The following is a 20083-nucleotide window of genomic DNA, read 5'->3' on the forward strand; positions in this document are numbered from 1 at the left end:
TCATGATTTTTATGGTAAACTTTTTATTTTACATAGCAAATAATTGACTCAGTTATAATATAGGTGTGTAGGCAGCCATCTCAGTGCATTATGCCTGAGTCTGAGCTTTCAGAAAAAGCAAGTGCTACACATGGCTGTGGCACCCTGAGAAATTAAGAATTTGGCTAGTACCATGTGAAATTTCAAAATTAAATATAAAAAGTTTGTGTTTTTGAAAAACAGATTTCAATGCAGGATTCTGCTGGAGAAGCTCTATTAACTGATGTGTTTTGAAAAAAAAAAAACATGTTTTCTTATAACAGTATTCCAAATTAACAATTGTTAGGTATGGCATATATCATCAAAGTCATGGTCAAGCTCAAGGCTTGTTTTCAATGTGACTTTTATGGTTTATATATCATTCACCAGGGTGGAGGAGTTGTGTGCTCTGAAATGTTCATAGTATAGCTCGATATGGCTGAATGAGGCTGATCTGCATGCTGCCACGCATTTGTCTATTGACCCACAAAGCAAACAAGTTGATGGCATTTTTCAAGAAGCAGATGATGAGTGCTGATAATCTAGCAGCATGTGTGTTGTTTGATTCAGGATTAGCCTCTAAATGTTTACATGGCAATAAATGCCCATATACAAGTTATAACTGTTACATCACTGATACTCTGGTCACTTTGATTTTAAAAGAATAAAAGTAGCACTGGTTCAGTCTAACATAATAAAAAATTAAATTACCACTGATCTGTATTTGCAGCCTTGTAATGGGACAAACATAACCAGCTACTGACAACTTTAAGGAAGGCCTAAGCAATGAATAAGTAATTCTGTACTCGAAGTCTCACATTTTTTCCTTTGATTTATTTTTTAATTCAAATAGCACCTTATAAAAGGAGAAAACAATATATAACAAAACATGCCCATACTTGCGTCTACAATTGCTTGAGTTCAGATACTTTTCCATCTTTGTCAACATCTTCAATTTGTACTCTCGAAAACTATTGTTTGGAATCTCACCCAACATGTGTCTAAAAAGGGCAACATTGCAGAAAGAATTATATGAGATGGTTGGTGATTTCACCACAAAAGGTGCATAACCAATATTTACTCCAGAAATTAATATATATGTAGAGCTATTTTTTCTTCTTATTTTACATAGATGCACCTAAAAGTCATGATACTCTGACAAATCATATTCAACATCTGTGTGCTCACAAAGTAATTCAACCCCTCCTTCGCCTTGTTCTACTGTCAATCAATTAATTCTGGGAATTGAAGCCTCTGATTTCAAAAGAATCTCTGCCCCACCCTCCATGTAAAGCAGGGGGACTTCAAGTTCCAGAATCCATCTTCACTATATGACACGGTGAGGGAGGTGTTGGATCACTTTCTGAGACTAAGGGAAGGGATGGGAATCTGGTCCCTGCACCATAGGCAGAATCTCATGGCTTGCTTTTAGTATTGCTAAATAGTAGAAACAGGTAAACACAGCTAAATGACCTAATGTTTTAAAAATTAATGTTGGAGAAAGGTAGACTAGAACTATCGGAAAAAAAGTATACACACATATGAAAGCTAAGATTCAAAATAGTTGCAGTTTACATATTACTAAAACTTCATTTTTACGTGAATTGCCCCTATAAATCCAACCCCTTCATGTAAATACCAAGTGCCACAAAAAATAATAAATAAATGATTTGGGCATAAATGAATTCAAATTCTAGTGGCAGTCAGCAAAAGATAATTAATATGACAGTAAAAGAAAGTATTCTGCAAATAGCCTGGGTTATCACTACAAAACATTTGGAGTACCATGAGGACGGCTCGATTTTTATAGGTTTTTCCTTTATTTAGTGGAGTAGATGGCCATAACAAGCTGTGTACAGCTAGTAAATGTAAAACAGTAGAATCCACTAATGCCGTCTCTTAACATGTTGTTATGTAGATGCTGCTCAACTGCTGCGCACCCCCCAGAAACCACTATGGAAAAACTATATGCCCACTGGTCTAGGGATGTTCCAGCCCTTACCCCTAAAACCTGGAAAGACATTCTGTACAGGCACCTAGACTTCCTGATTAGCATAAAGACAAAATAATTAAATTCCACTACCTTCACAAATCTTATTTAACCTCAGATTTTTACATTTAAAAACCCTGCAGTAAAAGATATATGCCCCCAGTACATGCACAGATAAAACATGCCAATATATAAAACATATGTACAAATTCTAACCTATTGAAATTTATGTCTGCTTGTGTCCACAGAGCATGACAACAGCTAGGAAGCCCATCTCGTCCAGCTCTTCCAATTTCCTGATAGTATGACTCCATTTCTTTGGGAGCACCATAGTGGATAACTTTGCGAATGTCTGGCTTGTTGATACCCATCCCAAATGCAACAGTGGCCACAACACACTGAAAAATGAACAAATGGTTATTAATTTGATATAATATGTTGCTGCATTTATACACGCTATATTGGTTGATACTGTGTTGGCACTCATGAGCTAAAAATTCTTTAAAGGAAATCCAGCTAACATTATCATGAGCTAATAAGCACTTCCCACTCATTGATAGTAAAAGTTGCTGCTGCTATGTTTAATAGAATATGTATTAACAGTCAACTTCTCTTTTGCATGAACAGTTTCTTTGCATTCCTATGACTGAATTTCATCTTTTTGCATAGAGGCAATGTAATACATTATGTAACAATCATACTGTATATACAAAAAAGCATTTGTATATTTACCAATTATGTTTTAAAGGAGAAGGAAAGCCAAAAACTAAGTAAGCTTTATCATAAAGGTCTATGTAAATACAGCCATAAGCACTCGCAGAAATGCTGCACGGAGTCCTCTATCAATAGAAACACAGGACTCCTTGTCCTCTTTTGTGTACATGTTTTTCTGTGTCAGACTTGCTTTCAGAAAAATTCTTCAGGTCAAGGGCAGGGAGTCTGCTCAGTTTGCTCCTCTCTCCTATCTGTGTAATCTGAGCTACAAGCTATAAGAACAACACAAAAGTTACGGAGACCAAGCTAAAATGGCAGCTGCAAACTTAAACAAACAGAGGTAGCTTCTAGGGCTATTTACTCAGGTATGGTAAAGTTTTTGCTGAATAAATATAGCGTTCTAGCTTGAACTATTGTGAATAATCAATTGGCAATAAAATGCCTTTCCTTCTCCTTTAAGTGGGTGAGGTCTGTTTAAGTCTGGGCACGATTACTATTTTGCCTACACAGTAAACAGCAGCACATTGGTTAAGTGGTTAGCACTGCTGCCCTACAGCACTGGGGAATCAATCTATACCACTGGTATGGGTTTATTCATCTGAAATTCTCAACTTATAATCTATTTTGAAACAGTGTATTACATTTAAAGGTCAAAAGAAACATCAAAAAACATTTAAACCTAACAAGTAGTGTAATTTTTTCCATCAAAATGGATTTACACAAACCTATTAAACATTTAGTACAGGTATGGGATCAATTATCCGAAATGCAAGGTACTTGCGTTTTCAGAATAAGAGATTTTGATCTCCATACCTTAAGTCTACTAAAAAAAAAAAAAAACTTAAACATTAAATAAGTGGAATATTTTTTTCACAAATATGGATTAATGCAGTTACCATCACTTAAAAGGTACTATTTAGAAAAACTAAACCATTTACAAAAATTTTTTGTACAAGCAGACTCCTGCCCTTGCAAGTCTAACACAGAAGAACATGTGTACACAAAAGAAGACAAGAAATCCTGTGTTTCTTTTGATAGAGGACTTAGTGCAGTGCTTATGGTCTATGGGACCTTCATGTAATCCGGAGATTTCTGATAACGGATTTCCGGATAAAGGATCCTATACCTGTAAAAAAATACTTACAGTTGTACAAAAAAATAAACAATATCAGTCAAAAACGAGGAATAACTTGTTAAACTGGTTTCTGGATAATAGATTTCATGACTGCATTATAAAAAGCTTCTGGCCGAAAGTTAAATATAGCAGGGATTTTAAGAGTTTTACTTTGTACAAGTGGTACAGAACAGCAGTTTGCTATTGAAGACCTTACAGTAACAACATTTTACTAAGAACTGGTTTATGCATTTAATCTATTTATAATAAATTTCTGATGCACTAAATATATAAATTTATCAAACACAGCAGAAGCCTATCTACTGCCAGATCACTTTAGCTAAAGGGTAAAGAAACCACAATTGTACCTGTATTTCATCTCTCATGAAGCGATGATGCACGTCTCGTCTTTGTTTGATTCCCATGCCAGCGTGGTATGTTCCACAAGCAATGCCAAGTTTTGTTAGCTCTGCTGTGACCTGTTCTGATGTCTTTCTAGTTGGACAGTAAACAATTGTGGCTCCTTCAAACTCCCAGCCAGAGCTTGAATAGAAAACAAAACAAACATGCTCTTATTATTACTCGAATTGGATAAAATACTCAGCCTAATGAAAGGTATTTTGGGCAAGGATAAATACAAAATGCAGAAGCCAAACATTTGAACAGCCTTTAGGTCAAGCAACAATGTGTGGGGATTGTTACAAAGCAACAATATATTTTGTTGCACTGTACAATATGGAGACAGATGCAAAACTTTTACAAGAACAAGCATAAATCCAGACATGAGGTCAGAATACAAGGCAGGTAATTAATTCAGTCATACCACCTGGCAAGCTCAGTCTCCAGTGAGTCTCCAGTGCATTATGAATCAAAATTGTAAGCTTTTATGAAAAAGGTAAAACTTCACCTTTTGCTAATATCTTGATTTCCAGTTACTATGCTTAAGGTCTCAAAATTAGCCAAGTGCACGGTGACAGAGTCACAGACACTTTTAATATGGCCTACCAAACCAGAAGATGGGGTGCTCTAATATACAACCTCAATGGCATGAATGTCTGGCCTGGTATTGTTTAGTATATAAAATATAGCATTTTTAGGAAAATTATTTTGCAGGCTTTCGTTCTCCTTTAAGTTCTGTGGTTATTCACATTCTGATTTAAGGTAGATATTGAGCTTTGCAACCTGACGTTTTGCCCCAAAAATTACATAAATATAGCCATTCCCCAAGAAGCTCCGAGCTTTGGAAGGGATAGCAAAAAAAAAAAAAACATTGTTTAATTTCCAAGAAACACACAACAAAAAATGTTGTAGGCACAACAAAATGCAAACTCAGTAAATATAAGTTGGTCTCTGGGTCCCTACTGGTAACTCAGGACTTGCATGTGTCATATCTCTATTAAATAGAATATACATGTATTTTATATATACATTGCTAATTTTAGGATGCTGTGTAATTTACATATTAGATACAATCTGGTTACAACAGATGCAGCTTCAAACACATCCTATTTAGCACACAGTTGCTAAGTCTCCTCTCCTTTAACCAAGGATAGTTGTAAATTCAATCCCTTTTGTCCTCCATTGTATTTTCCCAAATTTCACTGTCCAACCTGCCTCAGGAATCCATGGCCAACTCCCTAAAATTAACTTAATGGTCATTGACCAATCAGAACTTGACACATGGTCAATCTCTAGGTTAATAGCATGGGTTAAGTTTTAGTGTGTTCCTGGAGTGAGGACACAGATGCCAGACTCAATGGAAGAGGTATAATGGAGGCACATTTTTATAATAATCTTTATAAATATTAGTTATATATTGTATTTATATTTAGTGCTGTTTTGTATGATTGTTATTTCTGTAGATATGTCAAATGTTAATAAATATGTATCTTTGATTGAACTCTCTCTTATTAATGAACCCTTATAACCAGGAATATTCATGAACATGTGTATATAAGAATATACATATTTAGATAAATATATCCTTTGGCAACACCTACAAAGTTTGTAACAGTTGATAAATGTATATTCATTTTTACTATAGAAAAACATTAACATTTAGTGATAAACTGAGGCTGCCAAATCTGGACTTTAAATTGACTAATCCCTAATGTCCCTAATACTAGCAACGTGTCAAGGGGCCTATTTATAAACTGCAATAGTACGAAAATTGGTTTGCTTTTTTTTTTGTTTTTTTTTTTTTAATTTTCTCGTAATTCGAAATGTTTCTGTTTTAACTGAAAAAATGAAATGTATTTTGTATTTCCATTGGGAAGATGAAGAACTACATCTTTCGCTATGTTAAACTCATTAACAGGCCAAATGGCAGGAGTTGAACAATAAGATCACACATGAACATACTTTTGTGTAGTCAACTTTAACCAGCGTAATGCAGTTATAAGAACTGAATAATAGAAAACAAAACAGTTTGGAGTGTGTAAAATACATAGAGACTTCATGCAGGTATCTAAAATATAGATTTGTGCAAAGATAAATAGGAATACAAACAATAAAATGCACTTCATTTAATCACCACCATAAATAAACACAAGCCATAATAACAGCAGTGAAGCAAGGCAGACAAATTAGGCCAATTACCATAGTATGAACTGCAGACAGTGCTCAGACTCAATTTACTCCTAATGACATGTTGGGTAAAATGATCTGCTACCTGGGGAGGGTCCTCAGAGAAATTATCAGCATTAACTTTTTGTTTGGACTATAAGCTTTACCCACCTGTGACACCTGTGTTTTTCTATTGCAGTGTGAAATGTGACTGTCCCTACGGAAGCCACTCTTGAGAAAGTAAACGATTTGGATGCTAAGATTGTCAGCTCTTTAAAACTGGTTTAATCACTATGCTTCACTTAAATGCAACTTTTCAATACAGCAATTGTTTCTGTCCTATAGTATAGCTGCCTTTAATTTGCACATTTTGCTGGTCTGTACCACAAAGGTTTAGGCTGGGGTGATTCCCTAATAACTATGCACGCAAAATAGTTCATCAAAATCTTGTGTTGCTCAATGCTCTGCATACCCAGAAGACCCCCCTCCTGAATTGTATCTGTTTTGTAAAGCCTCAAGTTGTAATTTGATCTCTTCTCCGCCCAATATTATTAGTGCGGGATGGTCCTTTGTGTTGCACTTCTTGCAACACAGAGTTGAAATATAAGAAGAAGTATTTGCCATTTTTATAAATTTAGCACAGAGGAAAAAGGCAATATGGTCCCAGCTTGTTGCTGCAACAGAGCTTGATTATTATTTCTAATGAGCCGCATACATATTCAGTTAGAAATCACAAGAGAAACAGCAGACAGATAGTAGTGCACATTCACTTACCTTGGCGCAGTGTGGAAAGTGCAATATTCATGTTTTTTCCCCACAATGCTGCATTTTCCCCAGAATTCTAGTGTCATTTCGGTTTGCCTAGTGTCATTTACAGTGTGACGTGTGCGCCCTACTCTTTCAGCACAAGTGTGCTGCGCAGTCGCAGCAGTGCCTGATTGGGAAAGGAAGGCAGGAAGGGCTGAACTGCACCAAGCACAACTATATAGAAGCACCAAAAGCACATTTTGATGCAAACACCTTTAATAAAAGTGGTTTTACACACAACTGACTGCAGGGAAAAGTGTAACTTATCCACTGCGCTTGCAGACGTAAAGCCCTACTATTTTTTTGTGTGTGGTCTTACCCTTGCTTTTTAATAAGAAACTGTTGAAGGTCTGTAGAAATGTTTGTTGTTTTCTTTGCAACATCTAAGTAGAGGTTTGGACGATCAAAACTAGTGCATGTGATCTGAGGATTATGGAGACTGAGAGATTTTGAGATGTCTTCACGAATTGAGGGGCTTGCTGTTGCTGTCAAGGCCACAATTGGCACCTATATTAAAAAAGAATGAAATGTATTAGCGATGCAACTGGATACTGGATTTATACTATCCTGTTTAGTGAATTTTAGTCTGCACAGTATTTCAATACCTTAAAATATGCCCATATGATACAAATATGCTATAACTAAGTACACTAAGCATACTGTTGTAAAAGCTATTGTTTTAAAGCATTTTGATGAATAATTAAACATTAGTATTATTATTAAGGAGAGAAATTCTTCCCTAAATTTTCTGGAGAATGTATCTAACCCAAAACAGTAAAGTGTAGTTCCCATCTCTTTTAAATGCTTATGTTTGGTTCTTAAAAAGAGTAAGTGATTTATTATACAGGTATAGGACCCATTATCCAGAATGCTCAGGACCAAGGGTATTCCGGATAAGGGGTCTTTCCGTAATTTGGATCTCCATACCTTAAGTCTACTAAAAATTCAATTAAACATTAATTAAACCGAATAGGATTGTTTTGCATCCAAAAAGGGTTAAAAATATCTTAGTTGGGATCAATTACAAGGTACTTTTCTACAGAGAAAAAAGAAATCAGTTTTAAAATTCTGAATTAGTTGATTAAAATGGAGTCTATGGGAGACAGGCTTTCCGTAATTTGGAGCTTTCTGGATAACGGGTTTCCGGATAAGGGATCCTATATCTGTATATACAAAGTTGCTTATAAATATGGAATCCGGGCTAATTTATGCTTACAGTTGGTAGCATTCTCTTCAGTGATCCCAAACTTCTGTAGGCACTTCTGAAATCATGGCCCCACTCAGAAATGCAATGTGCTTCATCAATAGCAATTAGAGTGATACCTGAAAATTTAAAATGGTAGCATAAAAAGATAATTCTTCAAAATGCTAGACAGTTTCACTTATGATTGGCAGTAAAACACAGCAGTGAACTTAAGGGCTCATGAGTTTTAAACATACTCTTAAGCAGAGTTTCTGCTAGCGATGAGGACAATTATAAAGCACAGAACTTTTGTAGGCAATTGTGACAGACTGATATTACCACTTAGAAGTAAGCTTATCTATAAAGTACACCATCAAGGCACCTTGTACACTTCATTTGTCCCATGCCCCAACTGGCCTGTGCATGGCTATTTCTATTCACCATTTCTGACCACAATGTGACATAATTGGCAAATAATGCCTCTTATGCAGCTGCCACTGTGCTAATCACACATCTTGTATAATTTAACTTGGCAGCATTCATTAGGCTGTTACCAAATGAAGGTTTAATGGACTTTTGCAATGATTTTGCAAAAGAACTGTACCAATTGCAATCAGTTTTTTTAAAAAATACTTCCTTCATATTATTGAAATGGTTAAAATACCCACTTAACACATGCAGTATCACTTTTGAAGAGTAGGATTCTCTACTACCGACACCCAGAGATCAGCCGTAATGAAAGTAACCAGCAAAGTGATTCTGTGCATTGTATGATGTGCTGTCAGGCAACAGATCGATCTTTGTTAGGAATTAAAAGGCTGCCAATCTCTGCATCTTCCCTGAAGTAGAACTGGGTAACTACTTTGTTTTAATTAATAATGGAGTCATTTTTTTTATTACCTGCAATGGAAAAAATTGTTTTGCAAAGTCCTACCACCTTAGTAGGACTTTACAAAAGGTAACCATCTCACTACATTTCACTATTATTTTCTTGTAGACTGCATTAAAACTAAATATTATTTGAGTTGCACTTTAACAGGAGATGTGTTTTATATGAATTGCCTGCTTCGCTAATGATCTGCTTTTATAATGGCTTTTTGAGATTTACAAGTTTTTTCAGTAGTCCGTTTGAAGAATTAACCTAAACAGTTGCCACATACTTACCATATCTATTGTCAAGATCCTGAAGTAAGGAAATCCCTCCAGAACAAAACTCAGGAGTCATGTAAATTACTCTCATCCTGCCACTGTAACAAGTAAAATAAGATGCATATATACAAATGCCAGAACAAATATAGCAGTATTATACAGCAAAATTCATTATTTACTGCCAAATGCAGAAATATCTCAATATCTTGAGATTTTTTTTTTTTTTTTTTTTTTTAAAAAAGCAAAAAAGTAATTTTCCTAAATAAATCAATTCTTCACTCTTAGGATGCATACAGGGTTTGAAATACATACATACAGTGGTATGTTCAGTAGGTTTACAATATAAAAATATTAAATGCAATGGCATTGGTGCTACTAAAGAACAAATCACAGGTAGTTGCATCTCTCAAAAAAACATTTTCATAAAAGAGCAAAGGCAGAAGCTGGCAGTGTCCCATAAAGGAGAAAGTAAAAAATTGGCGGAGCACCAAAGGTATAAAAATTAAAAAGTAATCTTTATTCAACCATTAATATAAAAAAGGGCACATGTACATCCAAAGGACCTACACTTAACACATTTCTTGGCATCTCGCCACTACCTCAGAAGCATCAACAGTTCTAACATGGGAGGAGTAATATATACCCAAAAATCACAGCAAAATACTCCTTCAAGGAAATAAACTCTTCCCTCCCACACATATAAAATAAGAAAAAAACCCCATCACACATTATTTACATAAAAGCTAAACTTCACATACAGCATAAAGATTAATTTACATCAGAGAAACACTGAAAATATCATAGGCAAATCCAAAAAAGAAAAAAGGGGGGAGAAAAGGAAGAAGCAAAAAAGGAATCCGTTAATATTAAACCATTTCAATAGAAACAAGATAGTTCCCATTCCCTATTCATACCTCCCTGAAACTCCAGGGAATTTAGATTACATATCCAGAACACCTCTCTTTTTAAAAGTCTCTTTTCAAGATCACCCTTCCTAATCTGAAATAAAGGCTTATCAATTATCTGAAAAGTGAAATGTGCCTTCCCATCATGCTTCTCTATAATATGCTTTGACACTGCAGATCTAAAATCATCTCTCTCCAAGGCCGAAGCATGTTCTAGAATTCATATAGAGATGTTCCGTATAATTTTCCCCACATACTGGGAGCCACATGAGCATGTTATTAAATATACTACCTCCTTGGATAGACAATTAAAATATTGTTTTATATTGTACTCTTTACCTGTCTGAGTGCTAGTAAAGGTTTAAGAAACTTTAAGGTACTGACATGCCTTACACCTATTTCTCCCACAACTGTAATTCCCAACATACTTGAGCCAAGGTGCAGTCCTCTTTTTAGAAACATAGAGGCTCGGAGAGAGCCAAGATGCAACATCTCTACCTTTTCTATATATATATAAAGGATGTTTTTTATGCAACAGCTTGGCTAGAATGGGATCCTTTGATAAGCCTTTATTTTAGATTAGGAAGGGTGATCTTGAAAAGAGACTCTTAAAGGAGAATGCAAGTCAAAATTAAAAAAGCATATTGCCCAATAGTCCTCCTATTGTTCAGTAAAAACGCCACACTTTTGGCTCATCTGGTCTCACTCAGTCACACTTACTTCACATTTTCTATAACTGGCAGCCATCTCTAAAAAGGTATTCTCCCTTCCTTTCCCTCCTTGCTTCATACTGCACATGTGTTTCATTCCCTCCCCCCACTCCCCTCTGCCAGATCCGCTTCTGATTGGCTGGAGGGCATGTGTAGCTCAGAACAGTTACACACATGTTTAGAGAATAGGAAGGCTGTCGCTGGCAGCCTACAGGAAGGACAGAGAGATTTCAGTGATGTCACTGTAGTCTTCACACTGCTGTAGGCTGCCAGCACCATATCTCAGAGAAGCAAGCAGGGATCTGGGAATATAGATATGCAGTAAGTACTAAAAAGAATGCCTTTAGACTTACTTTTAATTTATATTAACTTTTCATTGTCCTTTAAAAAGAGAGGCGTTCTGGATATATAATCCAATTTCCCTGGAGTTTCAGGGAGGTATGAATAGGGAATGGGAACTATCTTGTTTCTATTGAAATGGTTTAATGTTAATGGATTCCCCTTTTCCTTCTATTTTTTCTCCCCCCTTTTTTCATTTTGATTCTTTTTCTTTTTTGGTTTTGCCTTTATGATATTTTCAGTGTTTCTCTGATGTTAATTAATCTTTATGCTGTATGTAAAATTTTGCTTTTATGTAATTAATGTGTGATGGGTTTTTTTCTTATTTTATATCTGTGGGAGGGAAGGGTTAATTCCATGAGGGAGTATTTTGCTGTGATTTATGGGTATATATATAACTCCTCCCATGTTAGGACTGTTCTGAGGTGGTGGGAAACACATTAAGCGTAGGTCCTTTGGATGTACATGTGCCCTTTTTTATATTAACGACTGAATAAAGATTACTTTTTAAATTTAATCCCTTTGGTGCTCCACCAATTTTTTACTTTCTCCTTGCTGTTGGGACCATCTGGGAGTTGGTCCGCGAGTAGCACACTGGGATCCGAGCAGTGCTCCCGTGTATTATTTGTACTTTGAGTGTTCCATAATGAAATTACCATTGTTCCTGGACAGTATTTTAGTGATGTTATTAAAACAACTTATTCAAGTGACCTCATGAGTTTTATTAAAAAATTAACTGAGAAGAATTTTAGAATGATTTTGTCTTTGCTAGCACAGAACCTTAAATCGTGGACACTGCAAACTAAATACCAGTTAAGAGATACCAAGACAATGCAAGCTCAGCCAATGACTATACATGTCCTGTATGCAGAATAGGTTATAAAGGCTGAATCATAGGGGATGATAGGGGCATGCAGTGTATAACAGAGGACTTATACATTCGTAAAAAGTGAGATATTAATATTTAGAGTAGCTGCAGAAATATAAAAAAGAAAAAATAGTTACATTTTGAACTAAATGTAAACAGCAAATGTCAGAAATTGGAATGGAAATTAATATAAACAACTTACGCTTTCACATCTTGTAAAACATTTTTTGATTGTGCAGATCCAAGAAAACAAGATGGAATATTTGACATCCTATTATTTAACAGGAAAATAAATAATCTGTCATTTACAAGCAAGACCTTAAATATCAATATGTAAACAATATGCAAAACAAAGACAACGGACATCAGTATCATAGTGGATGTGGGCTATTATTTATGATGTTCAAAAAACACACTTAATAAGGAAAGGCATTTTAAAAGGGTCATAAATGTAGATTAACCAAACATGTAAAATACAAAGAATTTGGGAACATTAAGTCTGCTTTTGATTACGGTCTATTTCAAACTTATATAAAAAGCTATAAAACTTGTATCAGGGTTTCTTAAATTTTTCTTGATGAGAATCCATATTTAGGGACTGATTTACTAAAATGTTTTTTTTTTTGGCCTTGAAAGTCATATAAACGACATGGTATAAATTTGAATTAAACGCGATCATTGTTGTAATTATAAAATGTCATGATAATGCTTAAATTGTTCATACTAAAATCCCAAACTTTTTGGACTGAAAATATTGTTAAAACTCAAAAAATTTGCGTTTATTTTTTCCCAAACAGGAATTGCTCCAGCAGTCATTTTAAGGGCATTGGCACTCATTCTTGGAGAACAATAATGTGTTTAAGTTTCACTTGAAACTGGGTGAAATAGAAAACAATGATGGGATTAACTTCCACTTGAAACTGGGTGAACCAGAAACCAATGAAGGGATTAACTTCTCCTTGGAACTGGATGAAACAGATGAGGGGATTCATTTCTCTTAATTTCTCTTTAAAATGTGTCAGGGACAGGCTGTCACTGACTATTATATTCCACCATAGGATTCAATGGTACTTGTACTTTTTGACAAAAAAAGTGTCAAATTTTGAGTCCCAATCGTTAAGTGTCATTGACTTGGCATCGCATACCTTGCACTCTCATACAGCACAAGAAAATATAAATTATTTTAGGCAGTTAATTTAATTTAGTTAAAACAATACAACATTAAGCAATCTTGTCAGTAAACACAAACAAAATGCTAAATTAAATCCTTGCTACTTTATCGGCTTTTATCTAAACATCAAACAGTTTTCCTGACTTTGTAGTAGCTTCTATATAACTATACTTACAAATACATTTTTTTCAGGAGTATAACTTTGTAACAGGATAACAAGGTAAACCACAGTATAGATAAATGTTGGCTAAAAGGTAAGATTAGCACAAATCCATAATTACAGCAAATTGGTCTGATATCCGCCAAAAATGTGAGACTTCATATCTTCGGCTGATATCGGCTACATGTGCCTGCACCTGAGAGTATTTCATTCATTCGGGTGCAGGCGCAGGTAGGAGGCGTATGGCGCTATTTTCGGCAAGTGATTTTTAGGTTGCCAAAAATATACACCAAACACCACGTATGGCATTAGCCTTAGGCTGATGCCACACTGAGCATATGGCGTATATTTTTGGCAAGCCGAAAATCGCATGCCAAAAATACCGCCATATGCTCCTACCTGTGCCTGCAACAGAATGAATGAAATACATTCGGGTGCAGGCACATGTAGATGATATCTGCCGAAGATATGAAGTCTCGTGTTTTTCGGGGGTATCGGCTACATGTGCCTGCACCAGAGTGTATTTCATTCATTCGGGTGCAGGCAGAAGGTAGGGTAAATGTAGAGTAGCAGGGCATATTCTCGGCAAGCATCAGCCTTTCAGAAGCACACCCCTAAACAAGGTCTTAGCTAGCTCATCAGCTGTGAAGTGTTAGTGTGAAGAAGTGTGAAGCCTACGATTGTTGCAAAGGCTTTTGACCTCCTTACCCCTCAAGGGGGGCAGAACAGCGTTGCATGTAATGATGGTTTTCCGCACTTAGATAATTTGTTGAGAAATTATTATTTCAGTTAATCTCCAGTTAAAATAATACCAAAAATCATCATGTATGCGAAGTGGAATACATTACATACTCAAGCTGTAACACCTGGTCCTCCATGAGTGAAATAAGTGGACAGATCACAATTCCAATGCCAGATGTATAAACTGGTGCAAACTGGTAACACAAACTCTTCCCATAGCCTTAAAAAAGGAAATATTTTATACAAAGCCTTAGAAACAAAATATTAACTGTTTAGGTTAAGTACAATGCAGAACTGGTTCCCTATACAAGCAAGTGTGCCTTAAAAGACTGAAATAAGATTTGTCTATAATGGGCTACGTAAGGATTTGGGTATTAAAAATATTAAGAGAATTACAGAAAGTATCCTAAGTGGCATACTCTAAAATGGTTTGGGTATCAGAGATAAGCTCTATTCTTCAGGGCTCTGGCACACGTGGAGATTAGTCGCCCGCGACAAATCTCCCTTGTCATGGAAATCGCCTGGGCAGCGTGTGCCATCCGCGGGCGACTAATCTCCCCGTGTGCCAGAGCCCTCATGAACGACCACAAAAATGGAAGATAATAACATTAAATAACTGTCCATATATAAATGAATACATGAAGATTAAGTAATTACCTGTAGCCATAACAACTAGGTTGTCTCTTCTTTCTCTTAAAACAGAATGAATGACTTTCCACTGAACTCTGCATATAAAAACACCTCAGAATAAGTATAAAAAAACACTACCCAGCAGTACATCATTTAAAAAAGTGCAAATAAAACGCAGCTATTTATTCTTTTAATAGATTTTATTATGTCTCTAAAACATGTGTATATATATGTCTCTAAATATAAACAAAAAACAAGGCAGTAGAGTTCCTCAGTATGCTGTAAAAGCCAATGTGAAGGTCTGTCTTTTCTTTGAGCCAATTCATATAAAACATTAACCCTACTTAGCATACAAAACAAAGTTAAAATATTATTCACATACTCACGGTTTAAAACTTGAATGGCCAAAATATGTTTTCAAGCAAGAAACCTGTTCTGCATTAGGTTCTGGTATGGATGGATCTTTATATATCGGAGGAAAAAAACACACATGTATGAATAAGTATTTCCTGCAGATTACATCAGGGGAATAAGTTTGCAAAGGTGCAGTAACCCATAGCAACCAATAATGCTTCCTTTTAAACAGATGTGCAGTAACTGCTACCTGCTGATTGGCTGCTATGAGTTACTACACTTGCTGCATAAAACATTGTTTAGGTCAATAAATTAGAGGGAAAAAAAAACATGAAAAATATTGTTCACAAAAGTTTAAGAAAACTGAACTGTAAAAAAACTCAATACAAACAGAAAAGCAAAAGAAAACACATTTGAGAGCAGCAGCCTCAGTCAGGTACAAAGGCAGTGGGTTATTAAAATATAATTTTCATTTTTTTAACAATAAACTAAAATGAGTGCAGTAGTTATATACAATTGAAAATAATAAAATAAAATAAATAGTTAAGGAGAATAAATAATTCTGTGGGGCTGCTAATTCCGTAATACTGCAAAAATTTAAGTTCTGGCTCAATAGTAAAACAAATACCCCAGTCATCATCATCATCTTCTTCCTCTATGCCTTCATCCTCTTCTTCATCTGCAACAGTATCCACACTTTTAGCAGGGATTAAGCCTGTCTGATGGACACTTGTTCCAATAGCTTCTTCTATGCTATTGTCCAAATCTTCTAGGGACTGTAGAAAGCATTTAATAACAGGAAAGTACACCAATTAAACCTCTCAGTTATGCTTATCCGTCAGAGACTTTAGTGGCCATTATTTAATGTGCATTAAGCAAGGATGCCCATACACCAAATTAAGTTATGTTGGTTAAGTTAACATGATGTTATGATGGCCATACACACAAAGCCACCAAATGACTGGATGTTTGCTTGATTTAGCCACCCATGAGTAAGGCCAGCTGATTCAATTGTTTGGCCCTTGGCTAAATGATCGGATCCTACCATGGACCCAGTCACACCTGCCAGAAAAGGTTTGACCCTGAATGGCCAGCTTTAGAAGTTTCAGCTGTGATTCTGCACTAGGTGCCACAGTTCTCATTCAAAAAGCAATTCTGTCTAAACATGCAGTAGGTTTGAACCAGTAATTAACATCTTTATGTACATACTCAGAACATAAGTGGGTATTAGTCTTAAAAAGAGGAAAAAGCATTGCTGTGTTCTGGAGTGTACTGAATCTTAATTTAAAGGAGACATATTGGATAAATGGGAAAAACTAATTCTGTAGGCAATTATGAATAATTTACGGTGCTGGTTTCACTTTGTGCTAAAAATTAATCCTATCTGTAAAAATGGCCCCTTTATTGGAGCTCCCTATAGATCGTATCACTTCTCCGTCCAGTGTGAAATGAAGCGTGGGCGTGTCCTAAAGGTCCCTGCCAGAAGCACAGTAGGAGGGGGAGAGCCAATCACAGCCCTGCACTCACACAAGCACAGACAGGCTTCAGTACCCTATCAGGTCAGCCTAGCTGCTGATTGGTTCCTATCCTACAGTGCAGTGTACGGAGGGCCGCCGGCTCCCCAGCTCATCCAGAGAATTCAGCCAGCAGAAAGTGGAACAGATGGGAGGGGCTAGTGGGATTTTTGTGGAATTCTCAATAAATCATTTTTAAGCACAATCCTTCTATATCTAGCGGAGTATAATTCACTGGTACATTCATAATTTTTATAGGATATGTCTCCTTTAATGAAACATATCTGGTTCACTTAGATATAATGCTTTATTAGGTTTTAGGAAAGAACAAAGTCACTATTAATATCTTAACATTCTTTGCTAGAATTATATTTTGCTAGAATTAGATTATTTATATAAACAGCTCATCTTCAATGAGTAAAGACTTCTTATATTCAGAGGGTGAACCAGCTTCACTAAATAAAACGCCAAACTGCCGTGCCCATGGCTCCATCTGCAGAAAGCTGTGCAAAATGCAGAGAGATAAAATACCTGGTATGGTGAAAATTACCTATTTGAAGTAGAAAGCATATGCTGATGGCTTATGTAAAGCACGTAAGACACTTGTAACAAGGTTACAGAGTGGCTTTTTATGCACATATATATTCCATTCTAGGTGAACAGAAATACTGTGGCAAATTAATTCTTAGTACTTGGCTGCAAATCCTTTACTCTTTAGCCTAAAATTACCTCTCGCATCAGCAAGTAACTAGCTCTTTTATAATTAAATACACAAGAGGTCTAAAAATATGACAAATGTAAAACACAAACCTTGATAATTTCAGATTCAAATTCTTCATCACTTTCAATTATATATGACATGTTTTTTTCTTCATTAGTATCATATAAATGCTGTGAAGAAGAAAAATGGATGCACCCTTACAATGTAATATTCCCATTTTTTTTCCAGAAAGCAACACTTGCATTTTATCAAGTCAATATATTTTGGCAGAACAGATCTTAGTTTTACTTGCCAAAATTATCCCAATTGGTTTCCTTGGCAAGCAACTAAACTAAGAAAGACTGCAATAAGTGCTTGAGACTTATCTGCTTGTCAGTAATTACAAACCATCATTAAGCCTGACTCGCAGCACACCACTACTTACCAAAGTAAGCTTTGTGCATGTACACTTATGTTGTGTGACATTAACATTACTTAGCAGAGAGTCTAAAGTAATTGTGTTTGTGCTCAATACCCTATAAATTAACAGGGCATCTGCCAGTTACTGCTCTCTACAGAACATTCATTCAATGTATAGGTATATATCACTGCTCGGGTGCAGTGTCTGCAAAACAACCATAAATCTACACCCCTGCACTGGTAATCTTGACAGTAGATATTATAATGAAAACAGGCTGCAATATTTTTTTTTTAAAGGGGGTTCACTTTGAACATAACTTTTAATATGATGTAAACGTTGATATTCCGAGGCAATTTGCAACTTACCTTAGCAACCAAGCAGCGGGTTAATTGAAAGACTGGTATATGAATAGGAGAGGGGCTGAATAGTAAGATAAGTAATAAAAAGTAACAATATTAATAAATTTGTAAGCGCAAAGAGCAACAGTTTTTGACTGTCAGGGTCAGCGACCCCCATTTGAAATCTGGAAAAATGTAGAAAAGGAAGGCAAACAGTTTGAAAACTATAAAAAGTAATGAAAACAAATTGCAAAGTTGCTAGGAATAGGACATTCTATAACATACTGAAAGTTAATGTAAAGGTGAACCACCCCTTTAACCAAGATATTCTTCTTAAGCAAATACAGAGAATAACTATATACTTTTGATCCCCTAAAGATGATGCTCAATTGTACTATTTGAAAAATACCTTGAGGCAGGCTGAATAACAGCTTTAATTAATAGGTACAAATGCAAATATGCACAGAAATGTTAAGAGCCCATAACATACTTTATGCTAATACTAAACAGCGCTGGGATAGTTAACTAAAAATATGGTAAACTGCAATATTGCAGTTACCAATAGCATGCACCAAGTAATTAGCTTGGATAGATTAAATTAGTTTAAAAATCAAAGCTATGAACTGGAACTGCACTGAAGCATTTAGCACCTACTAGAAAACATTCCTCTAACCTCAAAAGAATGGCAATCTTGCATATTCATACAAACATAAATTAACCTAACAATATTCAAAATTGTAGCCTGGCATGGCTCTCTTTTCACTCATTCATGAACTGTTACCACCACTGCATATTAAAGAATCATCATTTAAGATATGGCTTTATTTTGTAACATAGGTTGTCTGACTTTTTTCAGCCTACGAACCTCTTGGGGTTGAGTTCCAGCCTTTTGTTTCACTTAGAGAATACAGATATAGGAAAACATTGGCTTATCACTCAGCCATAGTCCCAATAATGACAAATACAAAATAAAATAAAAATAATTAAATAATAAAAAATATCTCACCCCAATCAAGGCCTTGGGCACATAGAGCATTGGCTCCGCTGCTCTCTTGTCTGTTTTTTCTGCAGGCTGAGAAAAGCAGATCCATTCCTTTCCGTATCTGCAATGAAAAGAACCACTTCCACCAGCGTGTTGTTACAAAGAGCAGAGTGGAGATCCGTCTGAAAATGCCTGCTTTTGCCTGCAGATACACGGGAAGGGAGTAGATCAGCTTCTCTCAGCCTGAAAATAAAAAATGCAGGCCAAGAGCAGCAGTGCCAACGCGCTGTGCGCCCAAGGGCTAAAATCAAATAAACATTGTTTCCAAATCGTTTCCTAACAAGCCTTTAGGCTGTGCCCCACTCACCCGCCAAAGGAAACCATTGCTTTACTGTAACGTACATATCTAATTATATCTAGTATAAATAAATCTAAAGCAACTGGACTTGTTAAGTAATCATTGAAGATGTTTCACTACTCTTCCGAGCAGCTTCTTCAGTTCAACCAAAAAGCTGCTTGGATGAGTAGTGAAACGTCTTCAATGATTACTTAACAAGTCCAGTTGCTTTAGATTTATTTATACTAGGTATACCATGACCTGGATGAATAAAAATCTTCATAATCATACATGTGTTGGCACTATATAAATTAATAATAATCCAAGAGCTGAAAAATATAGCAGCTGGTAAATGCCACAGCATGAGTCAAAA

At 35.8% G+C, this 20083-nt stretch overlaps 1 protein-coding gene across 6 annotated transcripts in view; it reads right to left on the bottom strand.

Annotated features, from left to right (window-relative positions):
- The window catches only part of wrn (Werner syndrome, RecQ helicase-like), a 56688-nt gene that overhangs the window by 21978 nt on the left and 14627 nt on the right, over nucleotides 1-20083 (bottom strand). For all 6 annotated transcript variants that reach the window (XM_012954857.3, XM_012954855.3, XM_012954853.3 and 3 more), the window contains exons 10-21: nucleotides 17743-17823; nucleotides 16047-16194; nucleotides 15451-15526; nucleotides 15092-15159; nucleotides 14546-14654; nucleotides 12565-12633; nucleotides 9556-9638; nucleotides 8425-8531; nucleotides 7528-7715; nucleotides 4205-4379; nucleotides 2225-2406; nucleotides 918-1019 (exon numbers count right to left, since the gene is read on the bottom strand). In XM_012954857.3, the coding sequence (XP_012810311.2) occupies nucleotides 918-1019; nucleotides 2225-2406; nucleotides 4205-4379; nucleotides 7528-7715; nucleotides 8425-8531; nucleotides 9556-9638; nucleotides 12565-12633; nucleotides 14546-14654; nucleotides 15092-15159; nucleotides 15451-15526; nucleotides 16047-16194; nucleotides 17743-17823 (1388 nt within the window). The remainder of the gene's footprint in view (nucleotides 1-917; nucleotides 1020-2224; nucleotides 2407-4204; nucleotides 4380-7527; nucleotides 7716-8424; nucleotides 8532-9555; nucleotides 9639-12564; nucleotides 12634-14545; nucleotides 14655-15091; nucleotides 15160-15450; nucleotides 15527-16046; nucleotides 16195-17742; nucleotides 17824-20083) is intronic.

The sequence above is a fragment of the Xenopus tropicalis genome, chromosome 1 (assembly GCF_000004195.4).
Source record: "Xenopus tropicalis strain Nigerian chromosome 1, UCB_Xtro_10.0, whole genome shotgun sequence".
Taxonomy (NCBI): Eukaryota; Metazoa; Chordata; class Amphibia; order Anura; family Pipidae; genus Xenopus; species Xenopus tropicalis.